This window comes from Artibeus jamaicensis, unplaced genomic scaffold (assembly GCF_021234435.1).
Source record: "Artibeus jamaicensis isolate MK-2021 breed Jamaican fruit bat unplaced genomic scaffold, CSHL_Jam_final contig_834, whole genome shotgun sequence".
Classification (NCBI taxonomy): Eukaryota; Metazoa; Chordata; class Mammalia; order Chiroptera; family Phyllostomidae; genus Artibeus; species Artibeus jamaicensis.
In genome coordinates this window covers 25,941-53,293 of record NW_026521981.1, presented here as the reverse complement: position 1 = coordinate 53,293, position 27,353 = coordinate 25,941, and the positions used below count along the sequence as shown (strand labels likewise).

At 41.6% G+C, this 27,353-nt stretch overlaps 1 protein-coding gene across 1 annotated transcript in view; it reads right to left on the bottom strand.

The window, feature by feature from the left end:
• The window catches only part of LAMB4 (laminin subunit beta 4), a 128,566-nt gene extending 111,911 nt beyond the window's left edge, over positions 1–16,655 (bottom strand). The window contains exons 1-3 of the mRNA XM_053673199.1: positions 16,605–16,655; positions 8,673–8,735; positions 1,801–1,958 (exon numbers count right to left, since the gene is read on the bottom strand). Coding sequence (XP_053529174.1) covers positions 1,801–1,958; positions 8,673–8,706 — 192 coding nt within the window. The 5' untranslated portion in view covers positions 8,707–8,735; positions 16,605–16,655. The remainder of the gene's footprint in view (positions 1–1,800; positions 1,959–8,672; positions 8,736–16,604) is intronic.
• Between the last annotated feature and the right edge of the window lie 10,698 nt (positions 16,656–27,353).

Here is a 27,353-nt window from a genome sequence, read left to right as displayed (position 1 = left end):
CCAATAACCTTGGCATGTGCCCTGACTGAGAATTGAACCAGTGACCTTTCACTTTGCAGAGTGATGCCTAACCAACTGAGTGACACTGGTCAGGCCTATAAAATCTTTTTAGAATTACTGGCCACTATAAACCTTCCACTTGAAAAAATTAAGGAACAGTGGAAGCTACCTCAATTCTCCATATGGGGAGGCTTGACCCAGGCCTGTCCTACAAGAGCAGAAGAAGCCCTGTGATTCCATCACAAGATTTCGAGACTTCAAAGTGTTTCCTATAATACTATAAAAATTTGGGGCCAAAATGTATATACTCAGGGCTCATGGGCTGTTCTTTGTGTAAACATTTCGGAAGCGCAGCTGTTGCTGGGACTGGCTACAGGGGGCGCTTAGTTGTAGTGACCAAGCGGGAATCCCCACTTGTGTGATACTGTGGGTCGATGTTGACCTGAAGTTTTTGAAGAGGACGCTTTGCTTGGTAGCAGTTTCTTAGACAAACAGATGGGAAAATTGTCCCCCATCCTGCACAGTGTTTGCGCAGACTAGTACTCAAAGCCTCACCTGTGAAACTTTGTCAGCCTGAAGATATTTGTCGATTTTTTTCAGCTCTAAATTTTTAAGATATCTGTGATTCTATAGACAAAAGAAGCTTCTGATGTTTGATTTACTTCTGTTTTTGGTGGTGTGAAATTAAGACATAGGAACATGGATTTCTGATTATCGTCTGAGTATATCAGGGGTTGGCTAGGACAAGGGCAAGTGAATGCCAGTGGTTAGGAACAAGATGGGTGATTGGAGGTCGGAAAGTTTAGAAAGTTAGAGCTGAAAACCACTTCTTTGTCTACAGGACCTGGACTCATAAAGCTACTGGAAGGGCCATCCGTCCCACCTGACCCAGACAGAGTTAAGTAAACTTCTACAGTCGCATTTCCTTGCCCATGAAGAGAAGTTCCTTTCTTATACAAGTACTTCCCAAACTTAGAACTAAGCATTCAGGTATTGTCTCCACCTATTTATAATCATCCTCTTTTGCTAGAAACCAATGAAAATACAAAGCATTTTCTAGAGACCTCCAGGAGTTGCCTTAATGAACAATACATGGAAAAGCCTGGGCCACTAACATTAGGCTTGTGTCCAACTTCCTTCCTGCACATCCTCTCATTGAAGGCTTGACATGACAGCCTCAGGCTTTTCAGCAGGTATGAGGCGCAGATGACCTTGGGGGCTTGATTTGCTCTCAGAACACAGGGAAGAACAAACTCTAAAGCAACTTGTTTTTTTTTTTTTTTTTAACACACTGGCCTTAAAGGGAAAAAAAAGGGCACAAAATATGTTCACACTGGGATTTTATGGTTTTTAGGAAAGACCAAGACAATTTCCAAGTGGCATGGTGAGTTCCAGGTTCCACGCCCTTCTATCTCTATGGCACAACATGGAGAACTGGTTAGCATAATGGCCTGGAGGGCCTGATGGATTCTCAGTTTCTACCTCTTAAGTCAACTAGGTTTATTCTATGGTAGGTACATTTTATAGTCATTCCCTTCAAAGACTGAGCCAAGAAGACTCCTCTGTTTAATTCTAAAGGTAACAAGAAACAGACTACTTAATAGAAAGCAGACCTTTCTATTTTCTGATCTGACAAGGTTTCCTGGACTTTGAATTGTATCTCATGTGTCTCTGATGTTCCAAAAGGAATGTTGTCTCCTTCTTTACTGTTGACTGAACAGCCCCAGCTGTACTCGGAGGAACGGAACCTACCTTAGTGATTAAATAATGTCCCGACAAGTAAACAAAGAACCAACCCACCTCGAGGTAGCTGAGGATGCAGTATTTCTGGGCCCCGTCCAGCCCACAGGTAGAAGAAGCCGTGAGCTGTGTGCTGCGTCCCACAAGGAGATCGCCGGTGGTGGGGTAACAGGCACGCTTGTTGCATCCATCTTCAGCTTTTGCATAACTGAGCAATCCTTGAACACAACAAAAACAGCTACTTAGAAGGCAGTCCAAGGGTAGTCGAAGGCTTAAAGAAGCAAGTGGTTAAGGTGCAAAGTTAACAGTCCATTTATTTATTTTTTAAAAGATTTTATTTATTTATTTTTTAGAGAAAGGGGAAGGGAAGGAGAAAGAGAGGATGAGAAAGATCAGTGTGTGGTTACCTCTCATGCATTCCCTACTGGGGACCTGGCCTGCAACCCAGGCACATGCCCTGACTGGGGATTGAACAGGTGACCCTTTGGTTTGCAGCCCACACTCAATCCACTGAGCTACACCAGCCAGGGCAACAGTCCATTTATTTTTAATACTAGTTCTGTTGATCATTAAGACCCTTGTCCTGGATGGTCTTGGTGTCCTTAGCCTGATGGAAATTTCTTAACCTAGGAGGTTATACCATCTGTGTTCCCATCCTCACCTGGGCCAGCCTGTAGCCAATGACTGATAAATACATAGTTCCGTACATAGTCCAAAGCCTCAGGCTAGGATCAACTCCACTGTGCAAATTATGCTCAGAACCTCTCACAGGGTTGGGGAGGCTGAAGCCCGACTCCAGCTGGGACCCCCTCCAGCCCTCTTCTCCTTCTCTTTCCTCTTACTCTTCCTCCTCCTCCTCCTCCTCTTCTTCTTCCTCCTCTTCTTCTTCTTTTCCTCCTCCTCCTCCTCCTCCTCCTTCTTCTCCTTCTCCTTCTCTCTCCTCCTCCTTCTCCTTCTTCTTCTTCTTCTTCTTCTTCTTCTTCTTCTTCTTCTTCTTCTTCTTCTTCTTCTTCTTCTTCTTCTTCTTCTTCTTCCTCAGAGCACTCCCTCAATAGATCGCATGCTCACAAATCCCTGTCTCAGGCTCTGCTTCTGAGAAACCTCATTGAGACAGTTTCTCTGTACTGGAAATTCTCCATGTATCATTTTAGGATAAAACAAAGAAGAATACACAGACACACTACGTAAGTTCAATTGATCCATTATAACATGAGTTGTTGGGCTCAGATGTGCCATGGAACAAATCATGCCCCTTTGGGACCAAGTGAGAGACGGAGTCCCAGTCTGTACGGCACACTTAGCCTTGTCCAGCAGACCTGTCTTGATTTGGTCACAAGAGGTGTAGATCATTGCCAGGGCACCTCCATTCTGACTGTCACTTTAATTCATTACTTTGCATGTAATGAAACCTCTGAGATAGTATTCTTGTATCTCAGTTTAAAAACTATTTTGAAAGTTCTACTTGTTTTAAAATTTTAAATTCTGAGGTAAGACCATGTGAAATCTTTACATATAAAAGTGGAGTGGGTAGGGCGATCTGAACTATTACCTGCCTGCACGGCTTGCCTGCAGAGTTTGCTCTACTACATTGGAGTCACATTTTCGTAACCCATAACACATTAAAAGATTTGATAATTGTTGGGAAGATTGAAGAAAACAAAGTAGAATCTTACTGGACCTAAGTAAAGTTAATACAGATATAACTTTAAATGCAGATACAATGTGAGTCAACTGTGACTTTTTATTGATAGCTATTTATAGTGTCATTCCATTTCTTCTTTTAAAGGTGTATTTGAACAAGACAGTACAGTATCTTTTTAAATTTGATTAAAGGGTTAGAATTCTGTTTGATTCTCAAGGCCAAAATCCAAGCACTAGTTTTCTCCTGATTAAAATTCAAACATAGACATGACAATTTTCCAGAAATAAAGTAGATTGAAAGACACAGGACCCAGAATAGCTGAAATAACTTTGAAAATCTCTCTACTTGATATTAAAGCTTTCAATGTAGGTACAGTAAACAAGAGAGTGTAATACCAGTAGAAGGATAGGCCCATGAATCAATGGAACAGAACAGAGAACCCAGAAATACATCCACACTATATGCCCAACTTAGTTTTCAGGTGCAAAGGCAATTGAATGGAGGAAGGATAATCTTTTAAATAAACAGTGCTGGAGAAATTGAAGATCCATAGGCAAAAATGAACTGTCATGAAAACTTCATGACTTATACAAATATTAACACAGAACAAATCATGGACTTAAATGTAAAATATATAAGCATAAAGGTATAAAACTCCTATAGCATGTAGGAGAAAGTCTTGGGGACTCAGGGCTAGGCAAAGACTTTTTAGAACTGATGAAAAGAGCATGATCCATAAAAAACTGATAAATTGGACTTCATAAAAATTAGAAACTTCACAAAGAAATACAAAGGCAAGCATCAGCCTGGGAGAATATAATTGCAAATCACATACCTGACTAATGTCTTGATCTAGAATATAAAGTGCTCTCAAAATTCACCATTAAAAATGAACCCAGCTCTGGCTGGCATGGCTCGGAAGATCGAGTGCTGGCCTGTGAACCAGTGGGTTTCTGGTTCAATTTCCAGTCAGGGCACATGCCTGGGTTGGGGACCAGGTCCCCAGTGGGGGGTGCACAAGAAGCTACCACACATTGATGTTTTGCTCTCTCTCTTTCTCCCTCCCTTCCCCTCTCTAAACAAATAAATAAAATCTTAAAAAAAACCCAACAATAACATGGCAAGTGGCATGAATAGATATTGCAGTGAAGAATATATACAAATGGCAAATAAGGCCCTGAAAACATGTTCAACATCATTAGTCTTTAGGGAAATGCAAATTGAAGCCACAATAAGATACCACTACACACCTATCAGAATGGTTAGAAACATAGCAGTAACGCTAGACGCTGGCGAGGCTGTGGAGAAACCGGAGCACTCATGCACTGCTGGTGGGAGTGTAAAACGGCTGGGGGACAATATGGCAGCTTTTAAGAAAACTAAGCATGTGCTTATCATACAACCCAGCAATTGCACTCTTAGATATTTGTCCCAGAGATACGAACGTTTATGTTTATGTAAAAACCTATGTGCACATGTCCGTAGCATCTTTATTTGTAATAGCGAAATGCTGGAAACAAGCCAGATTTCTTTCAATGGCTGAATGGTTAAGCAAAGCGTTGGTACATCCATATCACTGAATAGTTCTTAGCAGTAAAAATGAGTGAATCTTGAAACATGGCAACAATCTGGATAAATCTCAAAGGAGTTAGGCTGAGTGAAAAAGGCCAATCTCAGAATGTTATATGTTGGCCCTGAAGAACAGGGTGGCTAAGATGGATGGAGCATCGTCCCACAGAGAAAAGTCAGTGGTTTGATTCCCATCTGGGTACATGTCTGGGTTGTGGGTTTGGTCCCCACTCAGGGCACATGGGAGAGGCAACCAACTGATGTTTCTCTCTTTCTCTTTCTCCTTCCCTTATCCTGTGGTAAAAAAAATAAGTAAAATCCTTTTAAAAGGTTATATACTGTGTAATTCCATTTCTTGAATGGCCAAACTGTAGAGATGGAGAACAGATTGTCAAGGGGTTTGGGAGGCAGGCGGGGAAGGAGGTGGGGTGGCTACGAAGGGGTGGTACTGGGGATCCTTGAAGTGATGGAATTGTTCTGTGTCTTAAGTGTGGTGATGATCATGTAAATAAAATTGCATAGAATTGCCCTGGCTGGTATAGCTCAGTGGATTGAGAGCAGGATGCAAACCAAAGGGTCGTAAATTCAAGTCCCAGTCAGGGCACATGCCTGGGTTGCAGGCCAGGTTCCCAGTAGGGAGCACATGAGAGGCAACCACACAATGATGTTTCTCTCCCTCTTTCTCCTTCCTTCCCCTCTTTCTGAAAATAAATAAATAAAATATTTAAAAAATGCATAGAGTTAATACATACACACAAATGAGTGCATGTAAAACTGGTGAGATCTGAATAAGGTCAATGGACTCTATGGATGTTAATTTCTTGGTTGTCGTATTGTACTATAGTTATGCAAGATGTTACCATCCGAGGAAATTGGGTGAAAGGTAAAGGGCATATCTCTGTATTATTTCTTACATCTGCACAAGAACCTACAATTACCTCAAAATGAAAGTACACCCAAACAATCTTCTCTTCCTTCAAAATTACCCCATCAGTACCTGGATGGTGAATCAAGTACATTTACATTCTAAAATAACACACACATGACTTCTTCTAGCTGCTCATATGCTTTTCCCTTGAGACATTTTTATGCCAAGACTTGATTTCAACAGACAGGAGTGAGAGGATTGGCCTAAAATGAAGAATAATCACCATACTACAAACTAAGCTTGGTTTCTTCTCAGTTTTCTCAATTGAAAAATAAAGAATTTGTTATGTACACGTTCTATGTCTAATGAATTTCTTTTCTTCAACTTGTCCTCCCCAAAGTACAAGCTTTTGAAAAATAATGTTCTTTCTGTTATGCATACATTTCCCACATGAACTATTCCATTAACCTGCTTATTTTGTGATTATTATCAGTCTGTAAACACGTAGATCATAGTTCTACAGCTAAGAATATGACACAAATGCCTACCTCCCCACAGTTTACCAAATGTCAGCTTGAACAGGGAATTTTCTACCTTCAGTCTCATTGCGAAGATTACTATTGACACAGCATTTCCTTCTCTTTATTTGAGATAGGTATGTGAGAAAACTTAGTTCTATCATATACTTTTTATTTCATTGTATAATAAATGATCCTGGATTGCTTAACACGAATTTTCCTCTTATTCACCCAACAATCCAACCATAGATCTCCTTTTATTTCCTAGAATTGGCATCTTGGACAAATAACTAATCAGCATTTTGGGCTCCAGTAGGCAGAGGCTTTTTGAAACAAGGTCAGGTATAGCATTTCTGCTTATGCTACGTGTGGATTAGCTAAGACGTGGGGATTTGTTCTTCTAGACAAGTTCCATCCTGAATTCTGTTATTGGGACTGTTGCCTTGGAGACTTAACCTGCTTTTATAACCCAACTTGGCCAAACTTGTTTTAATCAGATCTGTACTTTTTAGAAATAAAAGTATTCCAGGAGTTATGGAAATTTAACTGTAATTTATGTAATATTCTAAGTACACATATGAACTTACAGTCTAAAATACTTGGCAAAAAGTGGCAAGAAACATAAGTAATTCAGGCTGCATGCCTGGACATAAACTGGGCAATATCCTTCCTGGTCTAAAGATTTCAGCTGCCAGATTATATTAGCAATAGGTCAGAACTAATTCAGTAAAGATGAAGGATAAAGATATTTATGTCTTTAGAAAATCAACATATTCCTCAAAAATGACATACATCTTAAAGATAGAATCTTACTAAGAATGAAAGTGGGAGATCTGACCATTTAAAAAATGCACATTGAACTTTCTATAAGGATCATTTTGTAGAAATAACCATTATTATATAGTCTCTCAGTAATGTTGTATATTGTTACAATTTTCTGAAACATGTGAGATATTTTCATATACTTTGGAGTGCACCTCAGAGTTTTAGAGGCTGTGAACACACATTGATGTACTCACACCCCTTACCTATTATGGGTAAAAAAAAGTGCCAAGAATGCACATTAGATAAGGCTTGCACTTTGCATCTTGTTCCCCAAACCTGGCACCAGTGCATGTTTTATGATTTTTTTCTCCTTATTTTCCTCAGTCAGATTGCAAGACAAAGTGTTTAAATAGGCTCTAGCATTTATTGAAATGCCTATGGTTGAACAAACCAGAAAATGCCCACGCTGGTGGTGTAGAGTAAGCCTGGTTTGTAGTTGGACCCAAAGGCAACCGTACAGATTTGGGTTACATCAGGGTACCTTAGGTTTAGAAATCCTAGATGTATTGCAGCAAGGCCTTTTCTGCCCACGCTAAGTTGGTTTTGAAGACATTCCCTTCAGAAGAGGGATCTCCTCAAGGAAGACTCTCTGAAGAAGGTCGACATTATTCTCCATCGAGGCTGGGAGAAGGCACAGTCATCCTCAGTGGTTGCTTCTAATTTTGAATGTTGGTTTAGTTCCAAAGAGAACATCCAAGCCAAATGTAGATTAAATATCTTTTTCCCACTGGCTTGTGACTCACCTCTCTGAGACAGGGAATTTTCAACAGAGAACAAGTGAGCACTTCCCTTCTAGAGCTGTTCTTTCCTCTTTTACTAGCAGATCTATCTGGGCAATTGCCTCAGGGTTTAAAAAGCGCAAAATTAAAAGATGGGATTCTTGAAGTTTGCTGCCATGAAGAAATTTAGCATGAATCTTTGAAGAGAAGAGTCTAAGCTATTTAGTCGGTACTTAGTAATCAAAAGCAGGTCTGTCATAGACAGAAAATTCAGGATCAGAGAGTGATTGTTGGAAACATATTTTTTGTGACTAATGTAAATTATTCTCAGCTTATTAAAAACAGGAGAGGCATGGAGGATTTGGTGCTTTTGCCCAGAGCTGCTGCTTACTCAGCAGAGGGAATTTTGCCCATAAATTCTTCATGAGACCACATCACTGGGACAAATGTTACATTCAAAGCAGAACTATTTTTAAAAATTGAAATGTATTATATTTGTAAATTATGAATCTGAAGTATTTTACTTTCACTAGTATCTTACTTTACTTATTTACTTACTTATCTGTTGAGGATAATATTCCATTAAAGAGAGATAGAAATAGCTATGTGTGGGTACTAAACATATTTGAGTGAAATTTTTTAGTTGCTTGACACAGTTATACAATGGAGTAGCCATGCAAATATAGAGCAGTATAGAAAAAAAGAGGTGAATGTGTTTAAAAACCATTTCTACCAAATATTTTAGAACAATAATAGAAGCAGAAAATTAATTTTGAACAACTAATACTCACCAAGATGCAAAAGAAAGGTCAGTTGAAATTGCATTATTTGTCAGGAAATGATGAAATTCAGTTCTGCTAGGTTAAAAAAAAAGAAGGCTAAATCAGTCACTGATAAACTCAATAATTGCATCAGTTGTCAATGATATGAAAATTTGTCTGACAGTTCTTACCCTTTAGGGACGCAAAACACCTATAGTTCCCAATTCCTTAAAAAATAAAAATATAAGCATTTTTACAAATATTTGTTTTCTATTTTGAAATCACAAAATATAATTATTTGTGGGAAATAATATGAAACAAACATTTCCTTTTCATATTTTTATTTTAACCTATTTTGCCCATTTTATTCTTTATAAAAAATGAATTATGCAATTAATATGTACCCATTACTGAAAACAAAAAAAATCAGACAGGGAAAATAAAGGAATTATTAACCATAGCACAATCATCTACAGAGAAGTGGTTAATGTCTTGCTATAGTTTCTTCCATACATTCTTCATCATGTGTAAGAGTTTTCCAAAAATGATACCACATCATTATATCTCAGACACTATTTTGTACCAGGTATCTATATCTCTATACCTCTATACCTCTATATCTCTATGTATCTATCTCTATATCTATCTCTATCTCTATCTCTATCTCTATCTATATCTATATCTATATCTATCTATATGGTCTGTCTATAAGATATCCAGCCATTTTTTGATAAATAAATTCAATAAATTTATTTAAAAAATAGAGACATTTATTGAAGAAGATACAAGAAACATTGTATGTAGGACAATGATGCCTCAGTCCCCTTCAAAGTAGGCACCTTGGGACCTCACACAGTTCTCCAATCACCATCAGCTGTCCCATCATTTTTTCTTGAATCTTATTGACAGTCTGAACTCTCTTTCCTTTCAAAGGTGATTTTGGTTTTAGGAAGAGCCACAAGTCACAGGGCACCAAATCTGGGCTGCAGGGTGGCTGAGTCACCTGGGTAATTTGATGTTTCACCAAAAATCTCTGCATGAGACGTGATATATGAGAGGGTGTGTTGTGAAGAAGCTGCCAATCACCAGTTGTCCACAGCATTCCCCCACAGAAACCCAGTGTTTTCCATGGAGGAATGTTAAAGCTTGATGCAAAATGTGATGCAGGTTCATTGCTTTACTCACTCAGTCATTTTGCATGTGATGGCCACACAGTACACATGCTCACTAAATGGTGTCTCCCACCCCCACTGACTAGCATAGTGAAGTCGTCATTGTTCACACATGTGCATTCCAGTCCACTCTCCTTGGCTGCCAGGTTGCATTGATGCCCTACAAACTGTTCTCTTATATGGTTGGACTTTTTCTGGACAGACTACTGTATACATTTATGCTCACCTGAGGACATGCTTACTAATTTTAGAGAGAGGGGAAGAAGAGAGAAAGGGACAGAAACATTGATCAGCTGCCTCCCGTACATACCCCGGCTGAACGAAACCCTCAGCCTAGGCCTTCTGGTTTACAGAACAATATTCTGAACAACTAAGCCACGTGGGTCAGGGTACCAGCAATATATTTTCACTTTAGCAATTTCAACCTAGTGAGGGGCATCAGGATTAGCTGAGGGCTTCCACAAACCAAACCTGTGTCCCCCTTTGTAGATTCAGCTAAGGCCCGCTGGCTAGGGGGCTCCCCAAGTTGCTGTTGTGGGAGCCCTGATACAGGTGAAAGGACATGAACCTCGGTGGGTTGGGAGGCAAGGAAGTCAAGTGCTCTTCTGCATTGATGATTAAGTTGCTGGATAATATTCCTCTGAATGCAGGAACCAAAATTTATTTAACAAATCCTCTATTAGCTGATGTATACCATGTTTCTAATATTTTCCCGTTATGAATATTTTTGCTAAATTTTTGTTTATATCCTTAATTATTCCCCAGGACGTATTAAATAGAGTGGAAATAATGAACCAAAAACATGACTATGTATGTACACATACATGTATGCATAAGCAGTACACATACATATGCATATATACGCACACACTACGTGTGTGTGTAAAGGTTTTGATGTCAAACTGCCATTCAGAAAGTTCGTCCCAATTTACACTCTTGTCAATAGCCTGTGGGAATAGCTGTTGCCCTGAGCCCTTAGCAATATTGAGTATTATGAATTTTAAAGCTTTATCAATTTAAAAAGCAAAGAATTGTTTCTCATCATTATTTTAATGTAGTTATTTCAGTAGTAGTGAATATAAAAATATTTTTCATGTATTTACAGATGAGAACTCTTTTTGACATTCTACCATTTAAGTCCTGTCCTAATGGATTGTTTATTCTATGGACCCCACATTTCAGCCCTCTCATCTCCCCTCGCCTGCACTCGAGAATGAGCTCAGCACTGCCTGCTTACGGAAACCTCCTTTGCCTTGAATGCCACCCTGCCAGTTCCAGCCTTCTTACAAAATCCTTTAGAAAGTGTTTTGAAATGCCTGATTTTAGGCAAATGTCCCATTCTGTGATCCAAGCTCTTCACGCAGCCCGGGGGCCATTCGGGATGTCCAATGTCATAAGAAGATGACTGAGTGGGAAGCAGCCCCTCTGGAAGCATCTCCTTCTGAAAATGAACTCTGTGTGTTGTAAAAATTTTGGGTTGTGGACTAACTACCTCACACAAAACCTTGTGAAGACCTCTAGGTCCAGGTGCAGAGTCCAGATGGAGCCTCAGGAAGTTCCCCTCCGTGCGGTCACCTAGACCCGAGCACTTTTTCCAGGTGGTGCACTTTTCCTTAGTCGGAGCATGTGGCTTCGGTCAATTACCCAGCTACACTTTTGATAACATGAACTCCCAAATCCTGAGGTCTGGGATTCAGAACTTTTGCCTGCATGCTTCATTCCTTCCTTTAAAAAAGTCTCAGAGATTTTTCAACTACCAATGTTCAGACCCAACTGAGGTCAATTCAGAACTGCTGGGGGGGTGAGACCCAGGTGTCATGTGTTTAAGATGCTCCCCAGAATGTTCTCTTTTAAAAAGATTTTATTTATTTTTTAGAGAGAGGGAAAAGGAGGGAGAAAGAGAGGGAAGGAGGGGGAACGAAAGGAAAGAAAAACATCGATGTGTAAGAAAAGCATGGATCAATCAGTTGCCTCTTGCATACCTGCAACTGGGGATTGGCATGCTACCCAGGCATGTGCTCCAGAGGAGGAATCAAACCAGGCATCTTTCAGTTTGAAGGCCGGCACTCAACCCACTGAACAACCCAGCCAGGGCCAGCTGAGTCTGACACATACCCAGGGTTCAAAACCACCAATGCTTCACAAACATCTAAAACTCGTTAATTTGCCTCATGTGCCTCCTCTCCTCCTGGACTCCATTCTAAGAGAAGGGCATAGCCCAATGTTTTCCAAACTCTGCTGCACATTAGAATCACCTAGGGAGATTTAAACGTTCTGCCACCCAGGAACATTCCATACCAATCAAATCAGAATAACTGGAGGTGAGGCCCCCACAGTATGTTTAAAGATTCCAGGTGATTCCAACGTGCAGTCCAAAGTTTAGGACTCACTGGCAATGCCATGGACCAGTGTGCTTAGGCTAGGAACTTGAGGCTCATTCCGTATTCCTCTTCCCCTTGCCCTTCAAATTTAACTTTGATCTTATCTTCTTAAACAGTGGTTCTCAAAGTGTGGAGTAAGGACTTAGTAAGGTGACACATTTGCCTGGGACTTCTCAGGTTTTAGTTCTGAAAGTCCCCAGGTCCTGGGGATCTCCCTGAGTCCTGGGCAAACCCAGATGTTGGCAGAATCAGGGTCACCTGGAAACTAGTTAGAAATGCAAATGATCAACCCCCAGCCCCGCACCTACTATTTAGGAACTCTAGGGGTGGGGGCCCAGGACTCTGTGCTCTTACAAGCCCTCCACGTGAGTCCGATGCAGCTCAAGTTTAATAAACCGCTGCCCTATGTAACTCACAAGACCAGAGATGCTGTTGCTCCCAGAGACAGCAGCCAACGCTTAACGAGACCCGCTCAGTGGCAGGTGCTTCCTCGGCTGTGTGGTCTGGGTGGTCCCCCAGCTGGACACTGCAGGCCCTGGCCACAGTGCTGTGTTGTTGGGGTGAGTGAGGAGATTGGGTGGATCTGTTCCCGACCAAATGCACACGTACTCCTCAGAGCTTGCTCAGTGAAGGGCTTCTTCTTTTAGCCCCTCAATAACCAAAATTAATTTTCCCCTTAGAATAGAAGATTTTATATTGTTCATAAGTTTCTAGGAAGAAAACAGGGGAAAAAAGAGTTTTCTTTCACATATGAAGCCTCTCCTATGAAAGTTCTCGTCTCTCTGAATGGGGGAATTCTTTTTTTTTTTTTAATGAGAAAGAGGAAAGAAGGGAGAAAGGGAGAGGAATATCAGTGGGTTGCCTTCCGCATGCACCCTGACCAAGGACCAAACCTGTAACCCAGGCATGTGTCCTGACTGGGAATCACACTGGCGACCTTTCACTTCGCAGGAGGATACCCAATCAACTGAACCAACCATGTTGGTCAAGGCAAGAATGGAAGTATTCTTATCTTCACAGCTCTTAGTAACTCTTTTAAGGCATAAGGTATATTCTTCTTTTTATCTATTTTTTGGTGAAAGCTTTACTGGGATAATTCAGATACCATAAAATTCACCGACAACATGGCATTCAACATGTTCACAGAGCTCTGCTCCCTGTCTAACTCTAGAACATTTCATCACCCAAACAAGAATGGCCATCGTCCCCAACTGCCTCTTCCTGTACCTCCTCCTTTCTCTCTCTGTGGTTTGCCTATTCTAGATATTTCATGCAAATACAATCTCATGATTTGTCATCCTCTGTGACTGACTTCTTTCAATTAGCATATTTTCAAGGTTCATTCTTCTTGTAGTAGGTATCAGCCCTGCGTTCCTTTTTTATTGCTGAATAATATTCTACTATATGGACATACTATGTTCTGTTTATCCAATTCATCAGTTTGTGGGCATTTTTTTTCCTACTTTTTGGCTATTATGAATAATGCTGCTATGAATATGCATCTATAAGTTTTTGTACAGATGTATATTTTTATTTCTCTTGGGTAAATACATAGGATTAGAAACATTTTGCTTTAAAAACATTTTATGACCTGTCTAAACTTTCCTTTGTAAGCACTTGAATGTGAACATTAATCTTTTTGTCCCTGGATACTTATAAAACTATTTAAAAAATTTTTGTTGACTTGAATCCATTTCTTGTGTTGAAATATGTCGGTGTCTAACCTGGACACTAATTGCAGGCATAGCGTTTTAGCCTGATTTTAATTTACTGGCTGTTGCACTAACCTCACCTCACCCACCCCCACTTGAAAGTCTCAGCTGTGCCCTGGAGGCTCCCCTCCCTGCTGGGGCTGCCGCAGCCTCGGCTTTACGATCCCCTATCAATTGCCAATCCTGGGTGCTCCGTGGTGCTGACCTTTTACTTGCCTCTTCTCCCATAGCCTTATTCTATGGCTTTTAGTCTCAAACTTTCTCCTTGTTTCAAAATTTGTTTGCTTTCCAGAGCTCCAGTGTGAAACTGGGGCTGTTCTTAAATCTTAAAGTTCAAACATTGTGATAGGAGGCACTTGAGTGGTAAATAGGGTGATAAATATAATCACTCATCAATAGTCCTAATTTTTTTATCATAGCAGGAAGGCATTCTATTTACTGATTTTTTCTTTTAGAGAGAGGGAGGATGGGAAGAGAGAGAGATGTCAATTTGTTGGTCTACTTACGCACACACTCACTGGTTCATTCTCATACGTGCCTCAACCGGGATCAAACCCCCAGTCTTGGTGCACAGGGACACGCTCTAACCCACTGAACTGCCCGGCTGGATTCTGGAAGATATTTCAAAGACGTCTTTATTCTGAGTCTTTGTCTCCATTTACAACTGATTGCAGAACTATGTTTTGTGAAATGATCCTGAACCACATCCTGTGAAGGATTCACAGTGTTTGAATCAGAAGCACTGGCTTGTGGTCCAAAGCATCCACATAGGGCACTCTGCAGGGTCCAGTGGAAAGGCAGGTGAAAAGGGCTGGGGTGCCTAGCTTTCTTCCTCCACCCAAGTAATGGGAACAGGCCCGAATGAATGCCAACACTGGGGTTTTAAATCCTTTAATCCAGCTATCCCTGAAGGTCCTGAGGCACAGCAAGTGAAGAGGTAAATTAATTCTGGTTAATTCAGGCTGCTGAAAATATTCTCCTTGAAATGATCCAAAAAATGTGGTAAAGCAATTGAAATCATCCCTGATTTTCTTACTTCTCTATGTCCCACTGCAAGTGAACTCTTGACTTCTTTCTCAGTGAATGTGGATTATGGCTGCTGATCCCTGTAATTACCCTGCAAATCCTTAAGCCTGTATGTCAGCTTTTCTGTTTTTCAGAAAGTGTTGTGCAATGCTTCTCAATGGGTTGGTTTGCCCAGCAGAAAACATTTGGCGATGCCTGTGCACATTTCTGACTGTCACAATAGTGGGGGGGATACTACTCGATCTAGTGGGTAAAGGCCATGGATGCCCCTAAATGGATATTACACAATGCACAGGACCGTGCCCAGCCCCCTTACAAAGAATCATCTGGCCCAAAATAGCAATAGTGCTGAGCTTGAGAAGTCACAGGTGGCCCCAGTGCCCTTTGCCAGGGCCTTGCACCCTGCCCTTTGTTTCCATAAGTTGCTCAGCTCTCGTCTTCACTCCTGTTTTCTGTTTTCCATTTCAGGTGATCTGAGCCCCAAACTAGATGAGGGTTAGAGTAACTCCGGCAACGCTTAGAAGTCGTATTATCTGAAATCGTCCACCCAGGCATTACGAACCCCCCAGCTGCACGTGCAGCACTGGTGCGGCGGTGTGGTAATCCCATCCCCACCTCCCTTCATCAAGCTATTCACTTAGCTGGTGCTGCTTTTCTGCCTGGTTTATCGGAGCTGACATTTGCAAAGCCTCACAGAGGCTACGTGAAATTTTTTCTTGCTAAATTCATTAGTGAGTTTCAGTGATATATGTAAAAGTAATTGTGATGAACAAATATAATATTACCCCTTTTTTGGATGAAAAGCATGTAAATGAATTTACAACAAGGCTGGATGCATTTTGGTCATTGTTTAATTTTGCTGGAGGAAGCAGGTCTTAAAATATATTGTGTTGCAATAAACAGGTCTGAAGATGAATGAATTGGTGCAATAAACAGATCTGATAATGTATGAATTGTTGCAAAATACAGTAAAGTATGTGAAACTGACAATAATGTTCTGGCATTGCTAATTGATTTTAATTCACTCACTGTTCACTAACATTACCTCATCTGCCCTCGCTTGGAGGCTGTGCTCAGGTAAACAGAATTGTTTACCTTTTTTTTATTTGTGTAACACATTTTTTCAGGAATCATTCAATATTTCAGCTGTGTTGCTAAATTGTATCATAGTAAGGAATGCAGAACTAGAAGCTATAAAACTTCCTTTCCGGTCAATTAAAGCAAATTTTATGTTTCCTTTAAAACAGTATTCACCCACACCTAGGGTATTAACAAAAATATTTTGAAGATATAGATAGTTCTATAGAATTTGAACTTTTTCTAAATTGTCGCCAGCTGTATTGCCATAATAAAATAAGCATTTGCCTAATACACAATTTAAGACTATGCAGTTCAACACCACATCATTTGATGCTCCCTTCAACAAACAAAATTTCAAGTCACTGGCTGCATCCACTGTGCATGAAGCTTCTCCTTTTCCCATTGGATTCTGCATTCTGTGACTGTGTCTGTCTACGTTACCTGATCACTGATTGTTCTGTAAAAGTGACAATCACACTCTATATCCTGATACATTATACTCGTGCTGGTTCCCCACGTACCTTCACTTGCTGATGCCTTCACTTGACCCCCAAAAGGCCAGCTTGCCCGCGAGATGGAAGTGAGACTCACCTGGAGCTGAGAGTGCTGAGTTCAGAGTGCTGAGAGGTGCGGGCAGCAGGCAGGGCGTGGAAAGGCACACCTGAAAGTGAGAGTCAGTTTAAGGAGAAAACATTTGCCCCGAGGCACCTGAGGGCAGGGAAAAAAGATGAGAGGTGTTCCAAAACCTGCCAAAAGACGTGATTTGTGAAGTTACTTACCTTAGATTTTGGCTCTTTCTCTCTCTCTCTCTCTCTCTCTCTCACACACACACACACACACACACACACACACACACACACACAGTATACAGAGGGAAAGAGAGCTCGATTTTACAGCAAATGTTCATTTCCATGCCAAACTTTGGAAAATAGTGACTCTGAGAAGTTGTGATCAGGGCTACGGCAGCAACAAAGTGCAACATTCCTACCAAATTTCTAACTGGGTGTGTAGGTTACTTGCGCCTGCTCCAACAGTGGAAATTAAGGACGGAGGCTCACAAACAATCAAAGCTTCCCTTGTGCTCACAAAAGCAACGAGGTGCAACACCCACTCAAGGAATGAATGAATTGTTGGAGTGAGATGCTCTAGGTTCATCTGAGTGAAAAATATGTGCCTATTCAAATACAGTTTACTTCCTACTCGCAATAATAATGCTCCATAAAGTAAGCTCTCCACCTGAAAAACAGCGGTTGTTAAATGCAGGTGTTTTTATGATTCATTAACTTGTAGAGTCTTTTGCTTGAGCGTCCAGCTTTGCCTTCAGACCTAGATCCTGGGCGAACGCAGAGAGGAATCTGCTGAAACTCATGGAGAAAGGGCGGGGCAGTCTATGGGATATTTTGGCTACTAGAATTTGAGTAGTAAATTTATCTCTGCAAATACAACACTAAGACATAATAGCTAACCTGTTTCACTGATTGATATCTGTGAAGAAGAAGAAGAAGGAGAAGGAGGAGAAGAAGAAACAGCTCATACTGAACAGACAAGAATAAAAAAGAAAGTAAAAGTTCAGGAGGCTAGATCCCGCTGGGCCTCAGACGCGGGAACCTTGCCTGTAACTGCTGCCAGCAACACAACACGTGTTCGTCCTCAGGATGGAAAAAAGTCAGTCTTTCGGAATTTCAAGAAGTCTTGAAAAACTTCTCTCCATTTTTACCAGTACCTAGATATGTTGGTGGTGCATGTTACAGCATAGAAGTTCTGAAAATGATACTATTAAGTGCTTCCTAAATTGGGATGATAGATTTTCTTGTTTCATTATTTAATTGGACTTGAGTATTTCAGTAAGTCACCCAGCAAACAAAGTTGTTTATATTCTTATATACCACGGAGATGAAAGAAAACATTCTCCTCTTCCACCTTCCCCTTGAACACTGGCGTTTCCTCAACTTTGTCCCCTGAGTGTCTCCTTCCCTTCCCACGTGTAATCCTCAGGCAACCCACTTCGATAGTGTAATGGTTTAAACCTCTTCTTCTTTTTCTGCTTCTAACCCCACCTACACCTAAATTTTGACTCCATGTTTCCAACTGCCTCTTGATAACTCTATCCAATGACTCACCAGCACCTTAAACATACAATGTTCACAGTTGTTCAAACCTGTCCATCTTCCTCATTTCCATACCATCTCAGTGCACAGAACAGCATCTTTACCCACTCATTTGTGCAAGTTAGGAACCTCAGCTATGCCTAATTTCTCTCTCTTCCTTTCATTCCCAAGACATAGACTCAAAGTCTCTAGCCTGGCCTCCCTAAACCATTGATGGGGTTCAGCGACAAAAAGGGAAGTGGCATTAGCTATTTCTCTGACTGCTTCCCCCAAAAGTGTGTTTTCCCCTCAGCAGAGACACCACTGGTGATTTGCACAGTAGTCGGGACTTCCCTTGGGCCATGGTTTGCGGGCACTCGCACACAATCATGTCCTTTCAGACAGAAGTTGCAGGGCTCAGCCTGGGTCTCAGAGCATCACCCAAAGGAAGGACGCACAGACTCAGCGTTTCCTTCTTTGAGCATCACTGTTTCTACTCAACACTGTTGGTCAGAAGATTTTAAGTTTTCACTGGCTTGTTTACACCTATGAACCTTTCAAGAGCAGGGGTAGGGGTGGGAGCGGGGTGTGGGAGGAGGTTGGAGAAAGAAGGTTAAATATTATCAACTGAACTGCATTATTTTGCTTGGAAAAACCAAATTTAATATTTTGTGGCCAGGTCTTGATGATCAAAACAAAGTTATGCTACCTCAATTACTTAATGCAGAACATTTTAAAACATTACGTTTTGGGGTTAAAATGTGATAGATGTGATAAAATATTATGAAAGAAACCCCCAGCTCCCAAATGGCGTTTCTACCCCACTTCTTTTTCACCCTAGAGTTTGGCATCAGCTCCCTCTGACAGACTCTGGTTGGCTCCTAAGTCTTGTCCTCCATTCTTCCAAGCTGTTCTCCTCGTTGTCACCAGAGAGCACGTGTTTCCACGTGTTATTTCTTTGCTTACAAACCTTTCCTGGCTCCCTTTCACTTACAGTCTCCAGTTTCTTACTGTGGCATCACAAGGCCTGTTCACAATCTGGCGCCGGCCGCTTTCCATGCTCCCTCGTGGGAGCTCGGCTCCGTGCATGCTGTCCCCGGGCACGCCACACACTTCTACGACTGGCCTCGTGTAGACCGCCACCTTTACGGCGCACCATTGTCCATTTTGCCTTTCCCTGTCACCTTTTGTGAAGGCTTCCTTGTTTCCTCCCGGCAGAGTTGGCTGTCCCTCCTTCAGAAGGACTATGATAGAGCGGCAGGCTTTCTTTTGCAGTGGAATGTTGGTGTCAGCCTCCCCGTGATACTCTGAGCAATGCGATGGCAAGGAGGGCAGAGAAGACCCGTGGTTACTGTGTTGCTCTGGGCCCAGTAGTGCTCATGTTTCCTCTGCCCAGAAGCCAATGACTCAGTTCCAGCAGGTAAACTCCTATGTTTCCTCTGATCTTCTTCCTTATCACCAGACTCTACTTAGCTCCGGGTATTCTCGTGCTCAGCAGGGGGCAGCACTTCTCACTCACCATGCAGCCTCTTCCTGGTCTGCAGGACCGGGTTTCTGTCGAGGGTCCTTTATTCCTAGTAGGAAGCCTGGCCCAGTATATGGGGACTTCACCGTGTCTACCTTGAGCCCTCTCTTTTGACCAGGAACCTCTGTCTTTTCCTTTGGGGTGGGTCGTCCTTTCTGTCAGCCTCATCCCACCATTCTGCCACAGCAGACAGATCCTCAATATTGGATGCTGCGTGAATTCTCCTCTGCTAGGTCTTGCCTAATCTCCACAGAGCTGTCCATACCAGAATTGAGATGAATCTGGTCTGTTTTCTGCCCCCTTCTCTAGTCCTAGAGTACAGATGGACAGCTTGTCATCTGCCCAGCTGTGACGAATTCCCTTGGGCGTGATCTCCTACACCACAAGGTTTTGGCCAAGGATTTAAAATATATCACACTGTATTCTCAAGTGCTAAACTTAGTGCACACGGTTGGCACTTCCTTTTTTGAATGAGCTAATATTAAATTGCAGACACTGCTAACAAATTTATATGATTATATTTATATCAGAAAATCTAAATCCTAATTGAGATTTAGAATTTATATTGTACAATTTAAGGGCACATGAATTGAACTGCTTCAGGTTGGCTTTTACCAGGCTTGGTAAATTACCAGAGTTGGAGGGCACAGGAAAGTTATCAAGGGGAGTTTCTTGAGAGGAAAATATTCAAGATAAGAACATGACAATTTCCTCTGGGGTGTAATATCTTAGAACAGCTAGAATAACTTTGTATGCCCTAATAAGCCCCTGCGGTAACTTAAGTCAACTGCTACATTTTAAAAAATCAATCACCATCTGCCTTTCTTGACAAAATGTCATTTGCCTTTGTTTCATTCCCATTCCCACATCTCTTACAGCTTCTTAATTTTCTTCGCTTAATCCTTCTCATTTTCTCTAAAGCCAATTTTAATTGCCAGGGCTAATGCAGGGGTATTTTGTTCCCTGTTTTATGCACTCATTTTTTTTTTGGTTCATGCTTCAGTAGTATTTTCAGACAGCTTGATACCTATCGGCTATAAACTGTGCTGCGCTAGAAGGGGCTTGTTTCGAAGAAGCAAGAGACCCCACCCCCACCCCGATCTACTCCTAGGGGGACCAGGTAGAATGTTTCCTTTCTGCTTTTCAACGTTTCTGTCAGATCCCAACTGACTCAGGATCATCCTAAATATCTCACACGCCTTTTGTCTGCCTTGTGATTCAGCAAGTATGGCTACTGTGGGAACTGCAGGACTCAGTGGTTCGGAGTCTATATGGCTTGGGATTCATCCTCCTACAAAGAAGGTTTATAGAATAGAGGTGAAACTAAGCCAGAGTCTTCAGTTTCATTCACCCATCAGTATATTAAAATTTCCATCTCCAACCTCGTGTGCAGTTTCAGTGGGCAAGTCTGTTGTTTGCTTGAAAAGATGCATTTAGGATTCCCATAAGCTAATGGAGAATAAATACCCTCCTGGCAGATAAAGGTTGTGCACTAAGCCAAAACTAAACATTCACTTTTACACAACATTGAGTAAATAGAAAATAGATTGAACAAACATTCTCCAAACACTAATTTTATAGACTTTCAGCTCTTTCAGAGTGTGTTTCAAAGGTTCTTAACTTGTTATATAATTGTGTTTAATTTATTGCTACATTTTAAATTGCTGCCACCGTTGGCTTTAATTCCGTGCCCTTCACACATACTGGAAAGCAACTCCTGGACAACTGGGCTCGCGTCTTCTCCATTTCAGGGCTGAACTCAGAGGAGGGAGGCTGCAGTCAGGATCTGCTGAGCTCGGTTCATTTCCTTTCACAAAGCACTGGTAGCAGGAGACCAAAGGGCGGTGTTTGGTTTTTGGGTAGGATTCGGCAGGGAGTTTAGGTGAAATGGAGGGACTTTTCAGTTTGTTCATGTGATTGGTTTGTCATTCGCTTTATTCATCTAATACTATTTTCCCTGTAGTATTTTAAATTATTGTGCTATATGGAAGAACCTAGACAGTCAGTATTTATGTTTATTTTCAAGTAACCTCAAACATTGGAATTTCATAAAAAGTGTTTATATATATATATATATAAATTTAAAAGGCTTGTTGCATTCTTGAGTGATTTTATTATATCTTGAGGGATTTTCCCCTGTTATATGTATCTCTAGTTTTATAGTAAAAATTAAAGTGACAATACCATTCAAATTCCAGAAATTTGTTTTCAAATAACCATGTATAGGTGACCATAGCTATTTTCCTATAAACTGTATTCTAGGATATCTGCCTTCACTCTCTGACTTAACTATTATACCTCAGGATGAAGGTTTGGGTTAGGGTGTTGTCAGAGAGGAGGTATTTTCAAGAAAAATATTTGCCTGTTAAACCAAAGGGTTAGTTTACCAGTTAATCAGAAGCAGTCTCTTACTACAGCTCTTCTTAAAGAAAGGTCTTGGCACCTCTTGTTTTTTTCTCCAAAAATAAAATAGCTTTATGGCTTTTCCTGAAAAATAATAAGTGCTTACGTACTCCAAATCAGACAATATAAAAAAGTACGAAGAAGAAAATAAAAATCACCTGGAAGCCTACAGTCTTCCTGTGAACACCTGCCCAGGTCTCTCGCCTCCCTCCCATTCTTCCTTTCGCTCTCATCTGAGCAACGGAGGCAGGCCGGCCGAGGGTCCAGCTGAGTCCCCCACTCAGCAGTGTGGAATCCCTGCTCTGCTGCTTCAAAGCTGGCACATTTCCTTAGGTTCGATTTACACACCATACAGTCCACTTGTTTGAAGTACACAATTCCATGCATTCAGCTGAACTCAAACGTGGGAGAAGTGAACATTTCATACTCCTAGGTAGGCAGCCCGGGAAGATATGAGCATTTAGTCCTCTTGTTCAGGGAAAGCAATACAGCTATTATGTTCTCGGAAAGGAAACTAAGAGATGGCAGCATTATCTCAACCAGAATTCTCTGATGAGCCTTGTCCGGCGCTGACCCCACCTGCCTTTCCTCCTTGGTGGCAGTGGCCCACCTAATGGCAGGCCTGAGGAAGCAGCACGCACAGAGACTCGCCCAGACTCAAGGAGACTTCATGAGGGCTAAGCAGTCTTCATGGGGGACCAGGAGGCTTACACGTCCCAGTGGGCTGTGTGGAGAATTAGTAAGTCTCAGAAGACATGGAAACAGCTCACCAGCCTTTAATAAGATTCTGTGAACCTGAATGACCTGAGATCTCAATGCTTGATGGAGATGACACAGGCTGTCAAACTCTGAAAGGACAGATGGGTGTGGACACACCTACAACATCCTCAGGCGGTGAGAAAGCTGCCAAACCCTTCCTGTCAGGACCCATGTCAACTGCCCTGTGTTACCTCTGAGTGACCCCGGGCAGAGAGCTCATTGGGACCTGGAGAGAATGCTAATTTTACCTTTTGGTTTCTTCTACAACCAACTCTCCTAATTCCTTTCCTTACAGAGGAAGATGGAACAACCTATACAGCCTCCAGGTACTTGGGCCTGAGGACTCCTGGCAGCTCCCACTCAGATGCTGCCTAGCAGAGCTCCCAAAGCTCTGGAGAGTTACCAGACAGAGGCAGGTGGAGCTCAGAGGGAGTTTGAGAGACAGCCAGGTGACCCAGGGCCAGTGGTGGGCTTTTGTAATTCCTATCGGAATTTTCAAATGCATTTCAATCCCTATAGGAAGGTGGTAAAATGCAACAAATTTTAAGTTGTTGATAATGTGAAAACTCTGTCACTTCTATGTAAAAATTGTTAACAAAGTCAAAGACAATTATAGTTCTCGTTGCCCTCAAGATGAGGAAACTGAAGCCTACACCAAAAGGATTCCGCTTCCACCACACATGGGGCAACAGCCCTTGCCCATCTTTGCCACACTAACAGCCTATTGCACCTGGCCAGGTTTCTATTGTTTCATTCTGTGGTGCTTTTGTGACCCAGTGTCACTCTAGCATACTTTAAGGTTTCAGTGAGTCCCAAAACATGGAAATATTTAGTGGGATAATGAGGCACACTAAATCATTTAAATCACTTGGTATACATCGATCCTGTGAGGTATACTAAGTTATTCTTATTTTACAGATGAGTAAACTGAGGAACAAAGAAGTAAGGAGCTTGCCCAGGGTTACTGATAATGCAAATGAGTCCTGTCCATAGGAATGCAAACTGTACCTTCTAGACATTGCCTTCTAGACATTGGCCAACTGATTTTGACATTTCTGATAGCTTATATATGCGTGTTTTTAAAAAGTTTGGACCTTCAGTAAAGAAAGAGGCATAAATAAACAAGCCCCACCTCCTTGCACCACTATAGCAAAAAGTACAAGGAGACTAAAACAAGTATCATCCAGAATTGTCAGAAAATTGAGCTGCATGAAAGTCTGACAACAAAAGATTTGAAGAAGCCACATTCATCCAGATGGGGAGGAAGGGCAGACATGCAGAGAGGCATGGAGAGGTGCAGAGATGTGAAACGAGTGGTCCCACATCCATGCATGGTGGGTAAAAATTGGGAGAAATACCTTGGGAGCAAGAGATCCCACATCAGACCACATAGCCCAGGGTTCCAGTGCCATTAAGGTAAGTTCCTATAACTTCTGGCTATAAAAACCAGTGAGTGTTGGGGCTCTAGAAGAAACTGCGGTGTTCTCTAGAGACTTCTATTCAAGGGTTTAGGACTTAAGACTTATAGACTTAGGATTTAGGTTGACACACCCTCTCTGAGATTCAGCACCAGGGCAACAGCTGAAGGACACCGGTGGCAAACAGGGAGAAAGTGAAGTGACTAGCAACACAGCAAGTACCAAGGCACAGCTTCCTCCTGGGAAAAACTCCAGAGGTCAGGCAGTGGCATTGTCCCCTCTCAAAGCCCTCCCCCACACAGAGACACAAAGCAGTGACATCGGTTGCCCTGACCTGGTGACTACCTAAGGCTCTGCCCCATACAACTCATAGGTGTGCTGTTCTACAATAGGCCATACTACTAAGACAGGGAATCAAAGCAGCTCTACCTAATACACAGAAACAAATGCACAGAACTAGATGAAATGGACATAAGCAACCTATCAGATGCAGAGTTCAAACACTGGTTATCGGGATGCTCAAAGAATTCATCATGTGCTGTAACAGCATACAAAAGGCCCAGGCTACAAAGAAGGTTGCACTAAGTGAAATAAAGAAAATTCCACAGGGAACCAGCAGTGGAGGGGATGAAGCCAACAATCACATCAATGATTTGGAACATGAGGAAGAGGAAGTATTCAATCAGAACTGAAGGGAGAAAAAAGGATTAAAAAACATGAGGATAGGGTAAGGAATCTCTGGAACATCTTTAAATGTGCCAACATCTGAATCATGGGTGCCAGAAGGAGAAGAAGAAGGGCAAGAAATAGAAAACTTATTTGAAAAAATAATGAAAGAAAACTTCCCTAATCTGCTGAAGGACATAGACATACAAGTCCAGGAAGTACAGAGAGTCCCAAACAAAATGGATAAAAACAGCAACACACCGAGACACATCAAATTAAAAAGGCGAAAGACAAAAATAAAGAGAGAATCTGAAAAGCAGCAAGGGAAAAACAGATAGTTACCTACAAAGGAGTTCCCATGAGACTGTGAGCTGATTTCTCAAAAGAAACTTTGCAGGCTAGAAGTGTCTAGTAAGAATTATTCAAAGTGATGAAAAGCAGGGATCTACAACCTAGCTTACTCTATTTGGCAAAGTATCATTTAGAATTGAAGGGCAGATAAAGTAGTTCCAAGACAAGGTAAAACTAAAGGAATTCACCATCCAAGCTATTATTATATGAAATGCTAAAGGGCATTGTATAAGAAAAAGAAGATCAAAACAATGAACACTGAAATGGCTGTAAATTCACAACTATCAATAATTGAATGCAAATAGCAAACTAAACAAGCAAGCAGAACAGGAACAGAAGCACAGAAATGGAGATCACATGAGGGTTATCGGGTGGGAGGGGGAAGGAGGAGAATGGGCGAGAAGGTGCAGGGATTGAAAAGCACAAATTGGTAGGTACAAAATAGACAGAGGAATGTTATGAACAGTGTAGGAAATGGAGTAGCCGAAGAACTTGTATGCATGACACATGGACATGAACTAAGGGGGGATTGCCGGAGGGAATCAGGGTACTGGGTAGAGTAGGACAAAGGGAGAAAATTTGGACAAGTATAATAGCATAATCAATAAAATGTATTTTTGAAAATGTGTCCTTTGAATTGGCCATAATATTTTACTGGTTTACTCATTAATAAGTTAAATAAATCTTTGGCACATATTTGTTTTATGTTTGTATAAGACTCATGATTTTACCTTTTAAAAAAATTGATCTTTAACAACTGTGTGTAGTTCCTGAATGTGCGTACGTGCCTTTCCCACGAGCTGTTTCTTCTCCCTGTGATGCTTTGCTCGCCTCTTTATCAGTTCAGTGGTCAGCAATGTCCAAGACCCAGTTCCAGTCTGTCCCACTACCTGCTTTTATAATGGCCAACAAGCTAAGCCTGGCATTTAAGGTTAAAAATATTTAAAAAATAATATTTTGTGACATGACAGTGATATGAAATATAGATTTCAGTGTCCATAAACTAGGTTTAACTGAAACGTCTATATTGATCATTATGTGTTGTGTACACCTATCATGTCTACACTACAACAGAGAAGTCGTGAAAGATCTCATCACATGTAAAGCCGAAAATACTTACTATCTGGCCCTTTTCAGGAAAAGTCTCTGAACCCATTGCTATGATCTGAATGTTCAGGTTACCCCCAATTCACATGCTGAGATTTTAACCCCAAGGATGATGATATTGGGAGGTGGGGCGTTCGGGAGGTGCTTCAGTAATTAGGCTGAAACCTTCACCAATGGGATTAGTGCTCTCATAAAAGAACTCCCGGTCCCCTTCTGCCCTGTGAGGGCACAGCAGGAAGTTGGCTTCCTGCAGCTGGGAAGAGGGTTTTCAGCAGAACCAAACCATGCTGGGACCCTGATCTTGGAGTTCCAGCTTCCAGACTGTGAAAAAATAAATTGCTATTATTTATAAGCCACCCAGGCTATGGTGCTTCGTTGTAACAGTTCGAATGGACTAAGATCCATAATCTACTTCATGCCCCTAAGGTCTCAGCACCTCCTCCAGGACACTTTCTAACTCTCCCTTCTGGGCTGGGATCCCTTCGTGGGTAATAAAACACCCTGTGCGTGTCTACTGTAGCAGTTGCCATCTGTTTTGTGAATGTTCACTCTTCTTATGCCTTCACACCTAGTCCGGAAATCCTTTGAGGGCATGGACTATGACTAGTTTACACCTGCATTTCCAGAGCCTAAGACAGTGCCTGGTTCACAGTAGACTCTCAGTATTCATTGAATGAAATACTTCTCTTCCCCATACTGGATAACAAGGGCATTTGAATATCATAGCATTCAGCATTTAGTAACTGACTATTAACTTATTTTTATATTTTATTTTGGGAGGTTAAAGCAACAACACAAGCCAACCTATTTTTAAAATAAAGTGACATACACCATTATTTCTTTTAATTCCCTTGAAATGAAGTGATCGAGGGCACAGTGGAGGCAGAAATAAGAACAGCAGCTGCCATGGCCTAACATGGTGACCTTGTTCTGCAAAGGAGGGATGTGCTGGGATGAGAGCATGGGTTTAACAGTCTCTGTGGGACTGGCAGGCCCGAGCTACCCTCCCGAGAAGGGCAGGGCT